Below are 22410 nucleotides of genomic sequence, written 5' to 3' on the forward strand. Positions count from 1 at the left end.
CAACCCGTGGGATATTGTACAGTTGGGTAACTGTTCACTCCAGAGTTTCAGATAACCACCCTATAGATCAAAAAATAGCTGACCTTTTAGAACTGGGTTGTAGATACTTATATATATATTTTCAAGCTAGAGTTAAAAGGAAATAAATATTGATTCTATTAATAATAATTTTTACTTTAAAAAGTCACCTGTCACCAGGTGGTGGCAGCGCATGTGTTTCGGAGGCAGAGGTAGGTGGATCTCTGTGAGTTTGAGGCCAGCCTGTTCTACAAGAACTAGTTCCAGCACAGCTAGGGCTGTTACACATAGAAACCCTGTGTCAAAAAACAAAAAATGTCACCCGCCTCTTATTTCAGATATGGATTTTAGGGACTTGATTCTGGAATTGATTATTATAGTGTAGTTAACGTTTTCTTTTCCAACTAAACTTTCATACCTATTACCCAACTCTATAGACTAAAATTCTATTTTCTAAAATTTTTTTATTCTATAGAATAAGAAATTCCACATACTGCAATCTCTGTTCAGAAGTAACTAATATGAAAGAGTGTGTGGGAGTGTAGGGGTGTCTCTGTGTCCATTACAGCCAGCAGAGTAAATATCTGTGAGAGACAAGAAGGCAGTTTGGTTTAACATGGCTAAGTAACCAGTGCTGCATCAAACTTCAGGAGTCTGACCTTGAGTAGCTCATTTTAGGCATATTTAAACACAACATAATTTTGTGAAAACTTACCTGGTGATAATCAGTCTCATGTTCACAATAAAGCTTAAGACATGACTACACCAAAGCTCTTTGTAAAGTTCATGTGACATGTTCCATAAAGTTTGTTCTATAGATTGACTACATGTGACACCTTCCATAAGGATAGATTGTAAAGATTGACAAGCTCTCAATAAGTCTGGTGGAGGATTTGGTGTCGTTTCATCCACAAAGAACACTGAATTCACAAGGCTATTAACCATGTCAGCTCCCAGCCTTCTGGAGTTAGCAGTTTATGCATACATTCATTTGAAAGAACAAACAACCTTGTCTGTTTAACATTTCTGGTTCCCCTCATGTTTATCTGTGAGCACAAGAACCTCTATTGCCTACCAAGGTAGAATGTGGATGTCATGATATAAGTTTCAATGTATTGAGCACAAAGGATAATGACATTAGGAGACTAGAAAGAGAGTACTAGTCTTTGTCTCCTCTTTTTCTCATCCTCTCTCCTTGGATACATGTATATACATAGATTTATAGACCATCTACATATGCTATATAACATGTACATGTCAGATGCTATTTTCCCTTATGTCATTTGCAAGTATTTCTTCTAATCTTCGGCTTTTTGCTTTTAGGTATTGCAATTAATTAATATATGTATAATTATTAATTATATAATAATTAATTCACTGAATTAATTATTTGTTCATTTTAGATTTACTAGTATTTTCATACTATTTCATTCACTGTCAATAATTTAGTGAAATAGATATTGTGTCTATTTTACAGACTCAGAAAATGAAGCTCAGGATCTTGTCCCAGATAATGTGCTTGGAATTAAACATACGAGCAAAAGTGTAGAAATAGAACATTGTCTTCCGTCCTCTTTGTATAGTTCACGGCGTTGGTTTCTTCTATACTATACTTATATATTTTTTTTCTGGTGCTTACAATTCAAGGCAGGATCTTGCACACAAGCCGTCCTCAGCTGCTTTTCTACTTACTTTTTGAGCTAGGGATATTCTTGTCTTTCCTGCCCCAGGTCTGGGCTTATAAGCACATCTGGCTTTTGTCTGGGTGCCAGGGACCAAACTCAGGCCCTCATGCTTTTGTTGCAAGCACTTTACCTACTCAACCATACCCTAGATCTCCTTACCTATATTTGTTGTAACTGTCTTTTTCTTTTTTCTCTGACTTTGAGATTGCCAGTCCCTCTTTTAACTTAAATATAAAGTTTACAGAGAAGTTACAAGAAATAGTAAGATAAAATCTCCACTTTTTTGTTTAAATACAATTTTATATGTAGTTAAGGATGACCTTTATGATTTCTCTGCCTCTACTTTCCAAGTGCTAGGGATTGATCCCAGGGTCTTATGCATGCTAGGTAGATACTGCCATCTGAAGTGTTTCCCCAGCCTGGCATTCTCATACTCTTCAGGGAGCGTCACCTATTGTTAACATTTTACTATATTTGTTTTATGTATCTATTCCTTGTGTGTGTGTGTACATACATATTTCCTACATTCTGTACCATTTGAGAGTAAGTGGCAGACATTGTTATTTTATATTATAGTTCAATATTGCTTAAAAGGTAATCTTTTCTCTTTAAAAACAGGTTACTAGAGCCATGTAGCTAGAGATACCATTTCCTCATGTATCTTCAGTAATGACACTGTCCTTATTGTGCTACTTAATGTTAGACTTAGAATGAAACATTTCATTTTAAATGGAATGTTTTTGTCATCAGTGTTCACCTACACCATTTTTGCTGCTTTTCTTACCCTTGTTCTTTTTCTCTGTTACTTTTGGTTTCTGACATACCTAAGTAGTGTATAAACTTACTACTGTCCTCACATAATGCTGCCATTCAGAGCTTGTGAGTCCTCTTCTGCCACTGTCTTTCTTCCTTTGGTCTCTGTGCTCAGGTATGTGTCACAGGGCAGGCGATACTGAAAACCCCACCTCTCTGCCAAGTCCCTTGTGCTATGAGCCAACTGGAGGCTTGGTGCTTATTAGTGCTTCACAGCAGTTGAGCTAAAGGAATGCTGCATGGCTTGTTGGACGGTGCTGAGTGGCTTTGAGTATGGTGTTCACGAGGGATGCATAGAGAAGTAAGGGTCTTACAGTCTTTGGGAGAACGGTGAGTTCCTCCTGGTTCTACATTAATCCCCAGGCAATATATGTTGAATGCCTCCTTATGACTATCACTGTGGTGAGGGCTTTGGGGATACTGGAATAAGATACATAATTAAGTGACAATATTATAGCCACCCAATTCCAGCTCTGCTACATACCAGTTAGGCAAGGTAATGACTTTAAGTCCCCAGTATAAAGTTGAGCTATTGCTATCTACCTAGTAGGCTATTGTGAGGATTAAATATCAGCATAGTGTCATCATATGCTTGATACTAGACAATATTTTATTTTATATAGTCATATGATACATGTATACTATATAAAACTAAAGAAGAATAAAAACAGTGAATAGTATGATCATACAATGTATAACCAAATACTTTGTGATACATATATTATGAAGGTTATAAATGGTCTAGGAATGTAGTTTGGTGGGGGTAACAGTTTTATGCAACCAGTCAATATTCTTGTGCCTCAGTTTTTCCTCTCATACTGACGTCAGTGTCAGATGTTCTCCAGACAATGACTAAAACCTCAAAGCATTTTTGTTTTGTTTTTTCCTTTTTTTTTTTTTTTTTTTTGTTTTTTTGAGACAGGGTTTCTCTGTGGTTTTGGAGCCTGTCCTAGAACTAGCTCTTATAGACTAGGCTGGTCTCAAACTCACAGAGATCCGCCTGCCTCTGCCTCCCAAGTGCTGGGATTAAAGGCGTGCGCCACCACCGCCCGGCTTGTTTTTTGCTTTTTTAAGACAGAGTTTGTCTCTGTGTAGCCCTGGCTGTCCTGGAACTCACTCTATAGACCAGGCTGGCCTCATATTCAGAGATCCTCCTGCCTCTGCCTCTTGAGTGCTGGAATTAAAGGCATGGGCCAACACTTCCAAGCTCAGTTTTGCTTTTTTTATGATTGAAGAAGGGTTTTGATATGTAGACCACACTGGTCTGGAACTCATGATCTCTTTGCCGCCACTTCTTAAGTGTATTGCCATACCTCCCCAGCCCATTTTAGTTTTTGTTGTTTGTTTTTTGTTTTAGGCAGGGTCTCGCTATGTAGCCCTAGGTAGCCTGGAACTCACTATGTGGACCAGTCTGGTCTTCATCTCACAGATATGCCTGCCTCTGTCTCCTGAGTATTGAGATTAAAGATATGTATCAACATACCCAAACTTTTTAAGCTTTTAAAACTTTATTTATTTATTTTTTTGAGATAGTCTTGTTATTTTTGTTTGTTTTTCGCGACAGGATTTTTCTGTAGCTTTGGAGCCTGTCCTGGAACTAGCTCTTGAAGACCAGGCTGGTCTCAAACTCACAGAGATCCACCTGCCTCTGCCTCCTGAGTGCTGGGATTAAAGACAAGCACCACCACCACCTGGCAATAGTCTTCTTATTTAGCCTAGGCTGGCCTCAGACTCATAGTCTCTTTGCCTTTGCTTCTCGGGCAATGAGATGATGGCACCTGCTATAACATCTGTACTATTTCTAATTTCTAAGTCGTCTGTGTAGTAGACATTAAAGAGAAGCTTGAGGAGACATTTGAAATTTAGCACTTTTGCCAGGTGTGGTAGATAGCTATAAAATGAACACTTGGGCAAGAAGGATGATTGCTGGATGCTTGAGGTCATCCTGGACTGTGTTGTGAGTTCTAGACCAGCCAAAGCTATATATTAAGACCCCATCTCAAAATAGAAATGGGGTCATTGAGATGACTAGGTGGGTGGAGGCACTTGTTGATCCTGGGAACCTGCTTGGTGGAAGGAGAGAACTGACTCCTGAAAGCTGTGCTGGATGTGGTTGACACACACATTTAATCCTAGCACTCTGAGTTTTGAGGTCAGCCAGGTCTACCTAGAGAGTTCCAGGTCAGACCCTGTCTCTCAAACAAACATACGGCCAGAGATGAGATGACTTCCTTCCAGGAATGGAGCTTGATTTGATATTACTCACTGTTGTCTCAGACATTGTAGTTGGTTGAAGCCAAAAGAAGGTGGATGATTTTACATTCTGAGTCCCTTTATATAATTTGAGGATTAAGTGATTTATAACTCAAATTATTTTTTTTGATCCTCTGACAAAATATTATAAAAACTAGTCAAACAAGTGAACAAACAAGGCAGAAGACTTAAGTCTTTTGGACTGGATATTAAGGACATGTGGTCTGCTGACCATGAGTGATTCTCTGGGACAGAGTCTCATTTACTAGAATGGAGCCCAGATTATAAGCAAATTTTCACTGTGCATAGAAGACACCTTTAGATTTAGATTTCCTCACTGGGTGCTTAATTTTTTACTGATTTTTTTGTTTTTGTTTTTGTTCTTTGTTAACTTCTTTCCAGAAAGTTTGTTTTTGTTTTGTTCAGTTCAACTTCTTCAAAATTTCAGGGAAATTTCCTATGAAAGTGAAGCTGCCTACTCTTGTTTTTCCCTTTGGTTTAGCATCTCCCTTTTCTGTTGCTGGTTTATATTCTCTTTCTCCCTCTCTTTCTCTCTTTCTTCTTCCCCCACACCTCTCTCTCGGCATTGTTTGCCAAGGTTTCAAGTTTATACTGAGAGGTGAGGCAACGTTGATCTTGGCAGAACAGTGCAAAGCCAGTAGAGTCATGAAGTGACGTAAGTTTTTTATTTTTTTCTTTTCTGTTAAAGCTCTCTGGCACAGCTGGATATTCTGGTCTCAGAAGAAAAGAGAAGAGATTTTCTGAAGATCTGGTAGAGAGGACAGAAGAATTTGGAGCTTATTTCAAAGGTGCAGCAAAGAACATCAGCAAAATCCTACTGAGAATTTAGACAAACTTCTTGGCTGTGTGGTATCTGTTCAATTGTTTAGAGAGCTTGGGTTTGCTAGAGGAGGATGCGCCAAGGCACTGAGAAGAGGGCGAGGAGGAGTGTGTTGGGTTCCTGCCTTTCCTCCCAGCTGGAGAAGTCTTCAGTCCACGAGAAGCCTTAGAAAGAAGGCTGAAGAGCTTGTCTTACTTAGCTGGGTCCCTCATACTGTTGAGTTGAGGACATCCATCTTTTCACCAGGACTTTGGGAAGCAGTTTCAGAAGCATAGAAGGAAGCAATACTTAAGGACTTCTCAGCATTAGTCATATGCTAAGTTACATTTTGAACACTGGAGCAAGTGAAAGACAACGTTGTCACCTGGATCTAAAGGGAACCTAAATTCTGTGAGCGTACATATGTGATGCTTGGGAGATATAAAATCAGTCTTCCAATATAAACAATATAGGCAAACTTCTGGATTCTTTTCTTTTGAGGACTTCAGCAGGCACGAGTTTCCTGCCAAGATTTAAGGCCTTTTCCCCCCCCTTCCTTCCTTCTTATTTTTTTTAATGTTAATACTTTTGGGACTAATGTGAATAATAATGTCTTGGAAAAGAAATTACTTTTCTGGAAGCTGTGGTAGTGTTCAAGGGATGTTTGCACCTCGAAGCTCAATGTCTATTGCCCCCAGCAAAGGTCTCAGCAATGAGCCAGGGCAGAACAGCTGCTTTCTCAACAGCGCCCTGCAGGTAAGGCCACCTTTTTCTTTGTGACAACTGATAGTGTTGTATTTGCAGAATCTTTCAAATGTGACAACTGACAGTTTCTTTCTGAATTCCGTAACCTGAGGTCATATTTTACATTTATTTGTGATCTTAGGCTAGGTTCTTTATTTCGAAAAGAATGTCAGTTACCTAATTTGTAAATTGGAGATTATTAATGATATAAATATTATTAATCTGTTTCAAAAATTTTAGATTGTATGTTGAGAATAGTGACTGTTTTTTGTCATGTGCCTGTGTTGTAATGAGTGTGGGTGCAAGTGTGAGTGTCTGTTTTCTCTGTGATCTTCCTTCTCTGCCTACCCAGCACTGAGATTACAGGCAGGGCTGCTATACACACCCAACATTTTCCTGGGTTCTGGGATTTGAACTCTGGTCCTCATGCTTATGTAGCAAGTAACTGACCCACTGAGCCATCTCTCCAGCCCCAAGGAGCTTTCAAGTAGCAGAAACTCTAGGTGTGCCCTAGTCTGGTATTCAGGGCAGCTTTATTGTTGTTTTCTTCAAAAAAGATGGTTTTTATTATTTTAAACTCTGGATGAGTACGTGTGTCTACATGTAAGTATAGATGCCCTTGGAGATCAGAGTCATCAGATCCCTGAATTATAGAAGTTGTGAGCTGCCGTGTGGGTACTGGGAATTGAATCTGGGTCCTCTGGAAAAGCAGTTAGTACTTTTAAGCGCTGAGCCATTTCTCCAGAGACCACTGCCTTCACCTTTTAAAGACAGGGTCTCACTATGTATCTTGGTTGGGTTACAACTCTCTTTGTCTCCAGTGTGGTCTTTAACTCATAGAGATCTTCTCTCTGCCTCTAAAGTTCTGGAATTAAAGGTGTGTGCCCCTATGATGGCTTTATACATACATACATACATACATCTTTATGCATACATATGTAAACACACACGTATAAAATTTATGTTCATTGTTGCCTGCATGTATATCTCTGTGAAGCCATCTCTTCAGCCCCTCTTTTTTTTTTTTTTTTTTTTTAAAGATTTATTTATTTATTTTATGTTTATGAGTGCTCTATTTGCATGTCTGTTACATTACACCAGAAGAGTCATCAGATCCCACTGTAGATGGTTGTGAGCCATCATGTCAGTGCTGGGAATTGAAACTGTCCTCCAGGAGAGCAGCAAGTGCTCTTAGCTGCTGAGGCATCTTCACTACCTCTACAGGACCCCACCCCACCCCATTTTGGTTTTTGAAGACAGGGTTTCTCTGTGTAGCCCTATCTGTCCTGGTACTCACTCTGTAGACCAGGCTGGCCTCAAACTCAGAGTTCTGCCTGTCTCTGCCTCCCAAGTGCTGGGATTAAAGGTATTTGCCACCACTGTCCAGTTTTTTTTTCTTTTTCTGATATATTATGTCATTTTTCTAGCAAGGGAAACTTCCTAAGACATTATGGTTATGTTATTTAAATTTTTTTATTCATTTGTTTTTATGGATTTTTCTACCTGCTTTTATGTATGTACACCACGTGCGTACAAAGCCTGTGGAGGCCAAAGCGCGTGTTTGATCCTTGAGACTGGCATTATAAGCATCTGAGCTGTCACGTGGATGTGAGAGCAGAACTTGGGTGGGTCTTCTGCAAGAGCAGTCAGCTCTTAACTTCTGAGCCATCTCTACAGCCCCAGCATCATTTAATTTTTTAGAAAACCTTTTTCTGTGTGTGTGTTATAAGTGCACTTATCCCTTTGTATATTCACCCATGCATGTACAGGCAAGGGGAGAAGTTGTGTGTCTTTTTCTACTACTCTGCGCCTAATATGTGAGATGTACAGGCTTGCTTAGTGCACCAGAAACTTGCCACTTTAGTTAGGCTGCTTAGCTAGAGAGCTCAACACTAGGTTGAAAAGCATGCCTAGCTTTTATATGGGTGCTAGAGATTGGAACTCAGGTCCTCTTGCATTCACAGAAAGTACCCTTACCATCTCCTCAGCCCTGTAATATTAATTTTTTTTAAAAGACTAGATCTTGCAGCATTGCTCTGATTGGCCTTGAACTTGATGTGTAAACCAATGTGGCTTCTTTTTTGTTTCTGTTTTTTGATACAGGGTTTCTTTATGTAGCCTTGGTTGTCCTACAACTAGCTCTGTAGACCAGGCTGGCATTGAACTCAGAGATCCACCATGCCCAGCTCAGTGTAGCTTCTTTTTTTTTTTTAAATATTTATTTATTATGTATACAATATTCTGTTTGTGTGTCTGCCTGCAGGCCAGAAGAGGGCATCAGATCTCATTTCAGATGGTTGTGAGCCACCATGTGGTTGGTGGGAATTGAACTCAGGACCTTTGGAAGAGCAGGCAATGCTCTTAACCGCTGAGCCATCTCTCCAGCCCTCAGTGTAGCTTCTTAATGGAGATACACTTGTCTCTTAGAGGTCCATGTCACATACTCAGCAGCCCACTATCACTTCGTATCCTATTGACTTAAGAATTGTCACAAAGGTAAAAATTTAACATTATAGTTCAAGTTTTTAGTACAAATTTCAGGGTGTTCTTCCTTTTCTTGTGGAGACCATTAATTCTGCACCATTTATTAATGAGTTGGTTCTTTATATGGAACCCAGGCCTTACATTGTTAAAGTGCTCTGACACATGACTAATCTGTAAACAGAAGTTTTTGTTCTGCCTGTTCTTGCAGCCATTCAGTCCCAATTAAACACACAGAAACTATATTAATTACAACACTGTTTGGCCAATGGCTCAGGAGTATTCCTATCTCATATATCTTAAATTAACCCATTTTTATTACTCTGTGCATCGTCATGAGACTGTCTTTCTACTTCCGTAGCTATATGGTGTCTGCCTGACTCAGCCTTCTTTCCTCCTCTATCTCTGCTTAGATTTCCTGCCTTGTTATATTCTGCCCTGCCATAGGTCAAAGCAGCTTCTTTATTAACCAATGGTAATGAGACATATTCACAGCATACAGAGGGGAATCCCACATCATCTGTTTACTGTATAAATAAAAAGGAAAGTTTTTTTTTTTTTTTTTGGTTTTTCGAGACAGGGTTTCTCTGTGGTTTTGGAGAAAAGGAAAGTTTTTACTTTAACATAGTAAAACTACATATAACAAAACAGGTATCAAGCAAGAATTACAGTTACAATATTTCTTTGTGCGTCTAAAGTTTCATATCTAATTTATCTTTTATCATAACTAAGGAAAACTATAACTATAACTCTAATCCCCCTGCCCAGTTCTACAGTTTGTAATCCCTAAATTTCTTCTTCAACATCACATTTGATTTTTAATCATAGGATATTTTCATTGGGTGACTTCTATTTCCTATTCAAATGAATGTTTTTTTCCCAAAATATGTCCATTTGTCATCCTTGTTAGTTATTATATCCCATTTTTCTCCTTTGGATTTTTTTTAATCTGCTTAAAAATTCTGTGTGTGTTTGTGTGTGTGTATGTATGTATATATGTGTGTTTGTCCACATGAATGTAGTGTGCCCATGGGATCCCCTGGAGCTGAAGTTATAGGTTGCTGTGAGCCACCTGCTGTGGGTGCTGGGAACCAGACTCTGCAAGGTTTTTTACCACTGAGCCTTCTGCAGTCCTGATGCTTTAGCTTTTTGAGATTTGTTTTAATATGTTAGAATGATCTTTTGTCCAGATCATGGAGATTCTTTTTCCTGTCGTCATTCCCTGTTTTCTTGAATTCTTGACTTGAAAGTTAAAGGCTATCTGTAGGCTAATGAGTATTTCTGTTTTGGAAGGTTTTGTGGCACTTGGACATCTTCCGCCGTAGCTTTAGGCAGCTTACAACTCACAAGTGCATGGGCGACTCCTGCATCTTCTGTGCTCTCAAGGTAAGCTCCTTAGATTGTTTTTTCTCAGTATCTTATTTTGCCAAGTTGTTAATATTGAGGGGATTTGGTTAATTAGGACATTTCCCCCCTAAGACAGGGTTTATCTGTGTAGACAGTTCCTGGCTGTCCTGCAACTCACTTTATAGACTAGGCTGTCTTTGAATTCAAGTCTCTGCTTGCCTCTTGACTCTGAGAAATTGAAGATGTGCACCACCATTGTGACTCCCCATTCAATTCTTTCTACCAGTTCTCTACCTCATATTTTCATGCTCTGAGTAAAATAAGACTGGGCATTTGTATAGAGACAAAGAAAATGCGAGAGATTTGATTAAGAAAAAGAAATATCATAGTCCTTAGTTGGTGTGTATCTTTGACCAACATGTAGTTCTCCTGTGGTTTTTTGGTTCAGTTGTGTTTGAGTAAATCTGTAACTTCCGTCTGAGTTCAGAGTACAATTGCAGGGTCAGTCATTATTTTGTTTTTGAAGGTTGAGTTATTATTTTTTTCTTTTTCCTTTACTTATTTATTTATTTATTGCGTATACATACATGCCAGAAGAGGGCACCAAATCTCATTATAGATGGTTGTGAGCCACCATGTGGTTGCTGGGAATTGAACTCAGGACCTTTGGAAGAGCAGGCAATGCTCTTAACCTCTGAGCCATCTCTCCAGCCCCTCCTTTTGGTTTTTTGAGACAGCGTTTCTCTGTGTATACCTGGCTGTCCTGGAACTCACTCAGACCAGACTGGCTTTAAACTCAGAGATCCACCTTCCTCTGCCTCCCAAGTGCTGGGATTAAAGGTGTATGCCACCATTCCTAGCCTGAAGGCTGAATTATTAGTTTGTCATGACTGCCTAGATATATCAGTTGACTTTTAGTTTAAAGTAGAAATTGTAAAAAAAATAAAAAACAAAACAAAACAAAAAAAAAAAAACAAAAAAAAAACAAAAAAAAAACAAAAAAAAAAATAAAGTAGAAATTGTGAGCTTAATACTTGTAGAAATTAGCTCGATTTGGGAAATAACCAGGCTAGCTAAAGGATAAAACAATTATATTTTTATTTATTATAAGAGGCAAACTCACAAAACAGGAACAAGAAGTCCAAGCTCAGCTGTGCTGCGAGGGAACCACACACATATACAGAGAGAGAGCGCGCGAGCATCTGGGCCATGCACCAGTTTTACTCCTTCCCCAGAAAGCCATGCCTTAACTTGGATCCACCTCTTAAAGATAATTGACTAACAATGTTTCCCCATCAAATACTCTTGAATTTTCTAATTTAAATTGATTATTTACAATAGTTAACTAAGGGGGCTGGAGAGATGGCTCAGTGGTTAAGAGCACTGACTGCTCTTCCAGAGGTCCTGAGTTCAATTCCCAGCAACCATATGGTGGCTCACAGCCATCTGAAATGAGACTTGGCACCCCCTTCTGGCTTGCGGGCACACATGGAAGGAATGATGTACATATAATAAATAAATATTAAAAAAAATAGTTAACTAAAAATTTTTTTTAGGTAAGTTCTTATGTTGTCAAAATTAGCCCTGGTCTTGAACTCCCTACTTAGCTGAGGGTGATTTTGATTCTACCTCCTATGTGTGCTGGGATTACAGGCATGCACTATGAAACCCAGTTTATCTGATACTGGGTTCTATGCATGCCAGGCAAGAGCTACATTGCCAATCTTTACTTGATATTGTTGTGGAACCATTTTGTCTTTTTGTTTTGTTTTTGAGACAGGTTGTTATTTTATGTTTACCTAGCTGGTCTTGAATTTACTCTGTTACTAGACTGGCTTTGCACTTGGTTGTGGTTCTTCTACCTCTAATTCCAAGTTCTGGCCTATCTCTCATTACAAGATCCTGGGAAGAGTTGAATGAGTCCTGAATTTTCTGTCATTTGGGTCGTAGACTATATTTAATATAAACTATACTTAATATAAACCACTATAACTTGTAACAAAACAGTATAAATAATGGGGTGCATATAATCAAAATTAATTATATGCATGTGTGAAATTGTCAAAAAAAATAAATTATTGGTTGGGCAGTGGTGGTGCATGTCTTTAATCCCAGTACTCGGGAGGCAGAGGCAGGCGGATCTCTGAGTTTGAGGCCAGCCTGGTCTACAAGAGCTAGTTCTAGGACAGGCTCCAAAGCTACAGAGAAACCCTGTCTCAAAACAAAACCACCACAACAACAACGAGAGAGAGAGAGAGAGAGAGAGAGAGAGAGAGAGAGAGAGAGAGAGAGCATTTAACCTGATTTTATAAATGGTCCCATTGTCTGCTTTGTCAGTAAGTTCAAGTAATGTCTGATTCATGGCATTAGGCCGATACTTGCTAAAGAAATAATAATGTTGGAGAGATCCTGGGAAGAAGAGTCTCCTGAACTTGGAAACTCAAAAATGCCTTGCCTGGTCGGGACTTTACTGTACTATTTATTTATTTATTTGAGATGAAAGTCTCACACTGTAAAAATCTCCTTCCTCAGCTCTTCGGTGCTGGATTGCAGCTGTAAACTACTGTGTCTGGCTTTGTACAGTGTTTTACCTGGGAGGGGCTCTGGAGAACCAACATAGTCTTGTAATTTCTTTCTCAGAGTGACAGATTGTAATTTGACTATAAATTAGTATTTTATAAGCCAAAGAGAGGAGAACTAGCCTTCAGGCTTTATCGTACATACTCAAAGATATCTGAGCAGAAGGGAATTTGCTTTTTAATCTTTTTGACTTGAGGAAATATGTTGAGTCTTCAGATAAGATGCTTATGATAGATGGGTTGATATACTTAGGGTGTTAAAGGCTCTATTTTAGAATTTTATAATTCTGAGGATATTTTAAAATTTTAGTATTTTCCTCATGGTGTTACTACTTAGTCTGACCAGATTTATTTTCTTTAAGTTAGAAAATATAGTGACTTAGGCACTGTAGGGAACCAGCTTGATGTGACTAACGTCACTTTGAGTGTAACTGCCATTTTATTTTATCTTGGCATGTATTCCAAACACACACACACACACACACACACACACACACACACACACACACGCACACGGCAAATATAGGTGTTAAAAGTTAAAATAGCCAAGCATTTGGTGGAATGTTGATAGCAAAGCCTAAGTGTATTCCAGTTGGCCACTGGCTGCCTGTGTCAAGTTTAATTCACAAACCCTCTGCTCTCCTGGTTTGGTGTCTGGAGTCCTGCTGTCCCCTTCTCTCCCTCTCTCCCTCCCTCCTTCCCTTTTTTCCTTCTTATAGGATCTCACTATGTAGCTCTGACTGGAACTACTGTGTAGTCAGGGTTGGCCTCAAGTGTAGAGATTTGTCTGCTTCTGTCTCCTGAGTGCTGGGATTAAAGGCGCACACCACCACACCTAACTATGTTTCTTTCTTCCTTCAAATTGTATTTCTGCAATCTGGTATTTGTCTATCCTTTTTTTATTTGGTCTCTGCAAGAAGAAAGGTTTGGGATTATTGTCAGAAAAATAGCCATCTAGTATTCAGAGATTGAAGTTCATGTTACTTTGCAGTGTTACCATGTTATTTTATAGAGACAATTCTCTATTTTTAAATTCTCATTCCACACTGTTTCCTGTTTTAAAGATAGAGGGATGTTTGGTGATGTTAAGAAGAATTTTTGTTTTTTTTTCTTTTGGCCATTAATGACATGTTTGTATTATTTATGCTGTAGCATATTCTGTTTAGTATATAAAATTCTTACCTCATTTTTTTTTTCAAAAAAGGAAAGTTCAATTTTCCTCTTTGAAGTATACTTTAACACCCTGAAAATTCTGTGAAATCAGATTTAATTATTTTGGAACATAATTGTTTACTTTTTTTCTTGTACATGTTTATTTTGCATATATTTACTTTTTTTTTGGTTTTTCGAGACAGGGTTTCTCTGTGGTTTTGGAGCCTGTCCTGGAACTAGCTCTGTAGACCAGGCTGGTCTCGAACTCACAGAGATCCGCCTGCCTCTGCCTCCCGAGTGCTGGGATTAAAGGCGTGCGCCACCATCGCCCGGCATATATTTACATTTTTTGAGTATTTATGTAATCATGAAATTTTTATGTGTTGAGCAGGCATACCTTCAGCTGAGCAGTCTTGGGAGATGCTAGGAGACACAGGGGAAACAGGAAATGCAAGATGGAAGAGCAGTGGTGCTACGTGATAGAATGTAGATTAATATAAACGGATTATTTTAAGTTTATAAGAGCTAGTGGGACCAGCCTATGCTAATGACTGTGCTTTCCTAATTAATAAGCTTTGATGCTTTATTGTTTTTGTTTTCTCCCATCCCTCAGCGTCTGTCAGTGTTCTTGTGCCTTTTGAGCTTCACCAGTTGTGTGTTGTAGCCAGTGCTTCTGATTGCTTTATGGTGGTTTGCATATAATATTTATATGATTCTTTTCTTTCGGTACACTGAAATATACAGTTTCCCCCCTATGTTAATTGGTATTAAATCTATAAATTTCAACTGTTCTGACATGCAAATTACTGGTAGTAACCTTTGTTTTAAAGAATTTATATCTACGAGATGGCTCAGTGGATAAGGGTGCTGGTCATCAAGTTTAAGACTTGAGCTCACCAGAACCCACATGGTGGAAAGAGAGAATCAACTTCTGCAAGTTGTCCTCCAGCGTCCACCCATTTGCTGTGGTGTGCTTGTTCCCACCCACACACATGCACACACACATACAAATAATTAGTTAAAAAGAGAATTGATAGTGTCATTGGATCATTTTGCTTACTTTGAACCTTGATGTCTGATTTAACAAATAGAAGATTGCATTTTACCAATTACTGTTTCATTTAAAACCCCAACCTAGTCCCATCTATTATCATTAAAGGACTTTTTGTGTTACCTGTAGCCCAGAGTTCTTTTTTTAAAAAAATATTTATTTATTTATTTATTTATTTATTTATTTATTTATTTATTTATTATATAATATTCTGTCTGTGTGTATGTCTGCAGGCCAGAAGAGGGCACTAGACCTCATTACAGATGGTTGGGAGCCACCATGTGGTTGGTGGGAATTGAACTCAGGACCTTTGGAAGAGCAGGCAATGCTCTTAACCACTGAGCCATCTCTCCAGCCCCCAAGCCCAGAGTTCTTATTGCTCAGGCCAGATTGCTCCTACGTCCTGTCCACAGGGTATAACTTTAACTTTGATGTTGGCATATTCATCTGTCTCTGTTCTGGGAAGGAAATCTGTCCTCTGTACTTAATATGTGCAAAGATTTTGTTCTTCTTCAAGGGATTGTATGAGAGCTTTTACAGTGCCAGCATGTAGGACAGAGTACTTTTTGTCATAGTCAAAGAAGAATGTTGCTTCGATTGATTAAATTTAAATTTTCAATTAGTGATTAAAAAAGTCCACCAGGTGGTGATGGTGCACACCTTTAATCCCAGCACTTGGGAGGCAGAGGCAGAGACAGGTGGATCTCTTTGAGTTCGAGGTCAGCCTGGTCTACAGAGTGAGTTCCAAGGCAGGCTCCAAAGCTACACAAAGAAATCCTGTTTTGAAAAACAATAATAAAAATAAAATAAAATAAAAAGAATCCTAGAGGGGCTGGTGAGATGGCTCAGTGGTTAAGAGCATTGCCTGCTCTTCTGAAGGTCCTGAGTTTAATTCCCAGCAACCACATGGTGGCTCACAACCATCTGTAATGAGATCTGGTGCCCTTTTCTGGCCTGCCGGCATATATGCAGACAGAATATTGTATAATAAATAAATAAATAAATAAATAAATAAATAAATAAATAACAATCCTAGAATATAGCATAAAAGCTGGAGGATGGTGCCTAATGGGATTGGGTGATAGGAGGAAGCAGGTTTTGTGTTAAAAGACGCTCAAAACTTCTGTATTAAGAGAGCAAGTAGACTGTTTATCTGTGGCAAATTTGAGAATTTAGGGGGAAAAATTTGTTAATATCTTTTGAGTTGTACCATGTGGCATTCTTTTTGAGTACTGAATGATTAACCCAGGAAATAAAGTGATTGAGAAATGATTCATTGTTCATTATCAATCCATTTTTTTCTAGACTATAGCAATGGGAAGATTTTTCATTATTATTCATGACTAATATTAGAGAGGAAACCTATTTAAAGCAGGAAATTAGATCTGTAGTTTTCTCCCTAGAAATCTTAGCTAGTAAAAAAGTCTACACACGAGGAAGTAAATCTTGTATGGAAATGTCTGTCTGCACTGGCAGCAGGATAAGTGTGATAGGTGACTTTAATGATCTTTATATTTTCCATTCCAAGACCAAAAGACCAAAATATTGAATATTAATATGCAATGTCAGTTGAATATAAACAAAGGCTTAAGCTCACCGGTAGATGTGACAAAAAAGTAGTAATATAGGATTTGTGGATCCTTTTCTACTTAAGAAGTCTGGAAGGTAGCTCTTTTTAGTTATAAGTGGAGAGAATCCCAGAGGAGACAATAGCCAGTTGTTCTCCTTGTTCTCTAAAGGTGAATCAAATATTTTTATAGTTGGACCTGATGGTACATGCCTGCAACTCCAGCACTGGGAGGCTTAGCAAGGAGCATTGCTGTAGGTTTGAGACCAGCTTTGTTATATAGTGAGTTGGAAGTTATTTTGTTTGGGCTACATAGAAAAAAGAACTTGCATTGCCTGAAGAAGTCTTTATTGAACTGGATGGTTATCTGCTGATATCAAGGAATTTTTATTACCCTACTTAGAGGATAGTATAGGCATTCTTTTTAAGAAAAAGTTATTTTTTAGAGTTTTATTATGGAATACATTTAGGTGAAAAATGTCCGGCATGTGCCTCCAAATGATCTGGAGTAGGATACATATTCAGGCAAGCAACATGAATGGAATTAAATTAGCCACAAACTGGTCATTATTGGGTTGGACCATTGACACATGGAAGCTGGTCATGTTATTCCGTCTGCTCTTGATGTATTTAAGGTTTTTCTATAACAAAATGTGAAAAAAATCTTTTGTTGACATTTAGAGTGCTACAAAATTAAAGATGTATGGCCAGGTGGTGGTGGCGCACGCCTTTAATCCCAGCACTCTGGAGGCAGAGGCAGGCGGATCTCTGTGAGTTCGAGGCCAGCCTGGTCTACAAGAGCTAGTTCTAGGACAGGCTTCAAAGCTACAGAGAAACTATGCCTCGAAAAAACCAAAAAGGAAAAAAAAAATTAAATATGTATATGACCTTGCCCAGTCTTCTTTTTTCTTTTTCTTTTTTTTTTTGATATTTATTAAGCTCTACATTTTTCTCTGCTCCCCTCTTTGCCTCTCCCCTCCTCCCTTCAATCCTCCCCCAAGGTTCCCATGCTTCCAATTTACTCAGGAGATCTTGTCTTTTTCTACTTTCTACTTCCCATGTAGATTAGATCTATGTAAGTCTATCTTAGAGTCCTCATTGTTGTCTAAGTTCTCTGGGATTGTGGTTTGTAGGCTGGCTTTCTTTGCTTTATGTTTCAAAACCACCTATGAGTGAGTACATGTGATAATTGTCTCTCTGTGTCTGGGTTACCTCATTCAAAATGATGTTTTCTAGCTCCATCAGTTTGCTTGCAAAATTCAAGATGTCTTCACTTTGGAACTCCAGGGTTGAGGGGCCACTTCATGAGGCATGTGTGCCAATTATTGGGGTAAATGCCATGCTGAGAAAAACAGCAAGCATTGTGGAACCTTCCTGGGAAATGGAAGGAGAGCTTGAAATGGTTCTGGAGTCCTCTGCGAAGAAAAGAGAAGGATGTGATGCCTTTTCTGTGCCACCCTGGAGAGGAGAGGCACACAGCACACCAGAGCTCGTGAGGACACTTGCTTCCGTGGCATCGCTCAGGGAGACCTGCTAGTTGGCTACAATTTAAGCTATGGTGACATGCAGCCTCCTGCTATCACTATCCCAGAGTCTGGTAGAATCTGTGGCATAGACTTTCTTGTCTGAGGTGTCTACTTCCCCCAAGCAGGTGGGTGGCTTCTCTCCCCAGGAGGGCCAGTGTGACAAGGAAGCCTGAGAAAGCCACTCAGTGTCATATAGGCAGGAAAGAAATAAACGAGCCCAAACATCCACAAAAAAATTATTTTAGCTGTAAAGCTAGGGTGTTCTGAGAGAGAAATAGCAAGTTGTTCCCTGTTTTAAAAGCAAGGGCGTGTGTTTTAGGGGGGGAAAAAGACTTAAGCAGCAGCTGCATTTGTAAATGCCAAAACACAAAGACGTTCTGTCTTTATGACACTTCTGTCTTATTCACATGGCTTTTTGCTAATCCAGATCAATTATGTGCTCATGTGAACAGAATTGTCTTCTACTTGATTTAGGAAAGATGGGTGGAGAAGTACCTGCTTCAAGTCATTAAAGTCTTGTTGCTTTTGTCCTACATCCAAGAAAATAGTTAACAGATAAAAAGTAATTTACTATTTCATAAGTGAAAAGGACCTTTAGTTTCCTACATGACTGGAGACAGAAACCTTGAAAGGCGTTGTGGTTTTTTGGCCTATCAAAATGGAATTGTTAGGAACCCACAAGGCAAGATGGTTCCTGGGTTTGAGTTCTTCCTGTCCTTTCTCTCTCCCTGCTGTAGAATCCAGCAATTGGAATAATACCAGTTTTTGTTCTTTATTGGTGCTGCCACCTGTTCTTACTGCTGAACTAAATGTTCTTGGCTTTCTTTGGTGTGAACAGGATCACCCTCTGGGAAAGGTGGGGGGTGAGAAAGGGAACAGGAGCAGGCCCGTTCCAGCCCCTGTGCTCATGTGAGAGGGACACACAGGGATAGTGTGCTGCTCTAACAGAGGGGCTTTGTGCTTGAGCTTCTTGTAGAGTTACAGCTCCACAGATGCAAGCTAGGAAGGCTGAGGCTGCTCATTCCTAATCGAGTTCTCCCTAGCCATAGCAGAACAAGGCTGATGTTAATTAAAGTAAGAAAAGATAGAGGATTCAGTCAAAGGCATTTGAAACACATTCCTTTACTCAATGTGGGTGGGGAAAGCTCCATGTAATTAATTAAGAGATGAGAAAAGAATACAACATGGAGACATTGATGCTGCTGGTACAAGAGCCAGATCTGTTGTTGCCCATCCACTGTGGGTACAGACAAGAGCTCTGACCTTAGTCCTTTCCTTTCTGTGCTCAGATCCTAATTACTTTAAGTCTTGGAAAACCTGCCTTATTTCTTTTTCTTTGTTCTTTTTTCTCCTTTTTGAAATTTTATTTATTTTTGAGTCAGGGTCTTACTTTGGACCTCTGGCTGACCTGGAACTATTAGACCAAACTGATCTAGTACCCACAGAAGTCTCTTGCCTCTGCTTCCTGAGTGCTGGGATTAAGTATGTGTACTACTAAGCTGGGCTAAAATCTGTCTTTCTTGAATGAGAACAGCAGAATAGAAAATAAAATAGACCTTCCTTCCTGCTCAGATCTCAGAAACTGAGTCGTTAGCTCAGTAGAAGCATCTGACAGGCTACTTCAGGATAAGACAGTGACAGACTGGCAGCTTAGTAACTTAAAATAGGAATATCTGACACTGAGGTGGCAGTTACTATTGTCGGACATAAGCCTAATCTATGTGTACATGCATAAATACATATTATAATATACATATGCATATATACATATCACATACATGCATGCTAATCTATATTTTATATTTTAGACTAATATTTGTAGTGTTATTTTTTCCCATTAATTTCTTTAACCGAGAGAGGTAAATACTATTCTTCACTCTCCTAAAATAGAAGGAAACTGACATCTAGAGAAGTTAGATAAATTGCCCAGTTGGGCGGTGGTGGCACATGCCTGTAATCCCAGCACTCGGGAGGCAGAGGCACGCGGATTTCTGTGAGTTCGAGACCAGCCTGGTCTACAAGAGCTAGTTCCAGGACAGACTCCAAAGCTTCAGGGAAACCCTGTCTCGAAAAACAAAACAAACAAAAACAAAAAACCAAAAAAAAAGAAACCTTGCCCAAATTATCTAAGAAAGTTGAGGATTGGGTTGAAATTTTGTTAGTTACCTGTATGCATATAGGTGCACGATGTGCTTGCCTATTGGATCCCCTGGAACTGTGGTTACAGATGGTTGTGAGCCATTATACGAGTGATGAGAATTGAACCCAGGTGCAAGAGAGAACATCAAGTGCTTTTAACCACCGGCCATCTTTCCAGTCCTTATTTTGATTTTGTTGTTCTCTCTCTCCCTGCCCCCCTCCCCTTTTCCCTCTCTCCTCCTTCCTTCCCTCCCTCCCTCCCTCCGTCCCTCCCTCCGTCCCTCCCTCCGTCCCTCCCTCCGTCCCTCCCTCCCTCCCTCCCTCCCTCCCTCCCTCCCTCCCTCCCTCCCTCCCTCCCTCCCTCCTTCCTTCCTTCCTTCCTTCCTTCCTTCCTTCCTTCCTTCCTCTCTTTTTGAGACAGTGTCTATGTAGATCTGGCTGTCTTGGAACTCAGTGTATAGACCTGCTGCCCTCAGACTCACAGAGATCTGCCTGCTTATGTCTCTGGCTCTGGAGTTTGACCTTAAATGTGTGTGCCTCTATGCCTGGCCCTTGTTTGATTTTTGATTCAGGATTTTACTGTGTTGTCTAGGTTGGCCTGGATCTTGCAATGTGTCCAAGATTGGGCCCTATTTGTAATCCTGCCTCTTTGGAGTGCTGGGATTATAGACATATGCCACAGTGTCTGATTCTTGGGAATTTTGAGCCCTGTATGGCTCCAGGCATACTGTACCATGCCTTGTTTTTATATGGTACTGGGGCTTGAACTCCGGGCTTTGTGTATGCTATACAAACACTCCTCTTGTTAACTGAGTCACGTCCTCCACTCTCTTCACTATGTCATCTCTCAGATGGAACCTCACCTTTCATAAATAGGGTCATTTGAACCACAGAACATACAAAACAAGTAACTGTTTTCCTTCCTTCCTTCCTTCCTTCCTTCCTTCCTTCCTTCCTTCCTTCCTTCCTTCCTTCCCTCCCTCCCTCCCTCCCTCCCTCCCTCCCTCCCTCCCTCCCTCCCTTCTTTCTTTTCCTGAATCAGGGTTTCACTTTGTGATTCAGGTTGACCTCAAATTCAATGTAGTCCTTGTAGTCATTGTAGTCCTCAAATTCATTGTAGTCTCTTGGTTACTAGAATTACAAGTTCCAGCCATTACAATGGGACCCAGATGACTTACTTATTTTTCTTAAGTTGGTATGTAATTTCTGCTATGCATTGGAGAAAATAAAATTTCAATAGCAATGCCTTAGGAGTATTATGCCTTAATTTCTGAGGAATGTCAACCAAAGACTAAAGAGGTTGAAATTTGCAAATATCTAATTTTTACAGAGTTGTTTTAGAAGTAATTTCCTGGTTGCTTTAGAACTGGTTTTAGAAGCTTGGAAAGTGGCTCAGTTGGTAAATTGCTTGCTACTCAAGCAGGAGGCCCTGGGTTTGGATCCCCAGCACCCTGTAAAAAACCAGTCATGGTAGTAAAGGCCTGTAATCCCAGTGCTGGGGAGGTTCACACAGGAGGATCCCTAGGGATCCTTGCTGGCCAGGCAGTCTAGCTGAATCTGTGAGACCCAGGTTCAGTAAGAGGCCCTGCCTCAATAAAAATCAAGACGGAGAGCAGTTGAAAATTGTATCAGACCTCTGATATATCTACTTGCACATATGTGCCTGCACACACACTAGATTAGATTCCGGAGACTCGGATCTCATTGGCCCTTTTGTTTGGAGGTGGTTTTTGTCAGAAGTATGCCTTATCAAGAATAGTGAGAAGATTAGCCAGCTGGTGAGTACAAGCCTTGCCAAACGGGTGACTTTTTTCCAGTAAGTCTCTAGGCTGTCAAGCCCAAGCCACCCTGGGATCTGTAGTAGTAGTCATTGCCTTCCCAGTTGTCTTTTTTCTTGTTTCTTTTCATTCCTTAGGTCACTAGTCAGATATCCCATTGTCTAACTGCAGACCTATGTCTTTTCTCTTGGTCTAGTTTAAGAGCTTTCTCACAGGCATGCTTATTCTTCCAGCAACAAACTATGGAAAGTTCTGCCATGCCTTTCTTCTACGTAGATCCTAAGTTGCTTCAAAATAGCTTGGAGGGGCTGGAGAGATGGCTCAGAGGTTAAGAGCACTGCCTGCTCTTCCAAAGGTCCTGAGTTCAATTCCCAGCAACCACATGGTGGCTCACAACCATCTGAAATGAGATCTGATGCCCTCTTCTGGCTGCAGACACACAGACAGAATATTGTAT

The 22410-nt window shown here is 39.8% G+C and overlaps 1 protein-coding gene across 9 annotated transcripts in view; it reads left to right on the forward strand.

The window, feature by feature from the left end:
- Usp54 (ubiquitin specific peptidase 54) overlaps nucleotides 1-22410 on the forward strand; it is a 111091-nt gene that overhangs the window by 29289 nt on the left and 59392 nt on the right. For all 9 annotated transcript variants that reach the window (XM_057785784.1, XM_057785786.1, XM_057785787.1 and 6 more), the window contains exons 2-3: nucleotides 5479-6345; nucleotides 10108-10200. In XM_057785784.1, coding sequence (XP_057641767.1) covers nucleotides 6199-6345; nucleotides 10108-10200 — 240 coding nt within the window. In that variant the 5' untranslated portion in view covers nucleotides 5479-6198. The remainder of the gene's footprint in view (nucleotides 1-5478; nucleotides 6346-10107; nucleotides 10201-22410) is intronic.

Source organism: Chionomys nivalis, chromosome 12 (genome assembly GCF_950005125.1).
Source record: "Chionomys nivalis chromosome 12, mChiNiv1.1, whole genome shotgun sequence".
Taxonomy (NCBI): Eukaryota; Metazoa; Chordata; class Mammalia; order Rodentia; family Cricetidae; genus Chionomys; species Chionomys nivalis.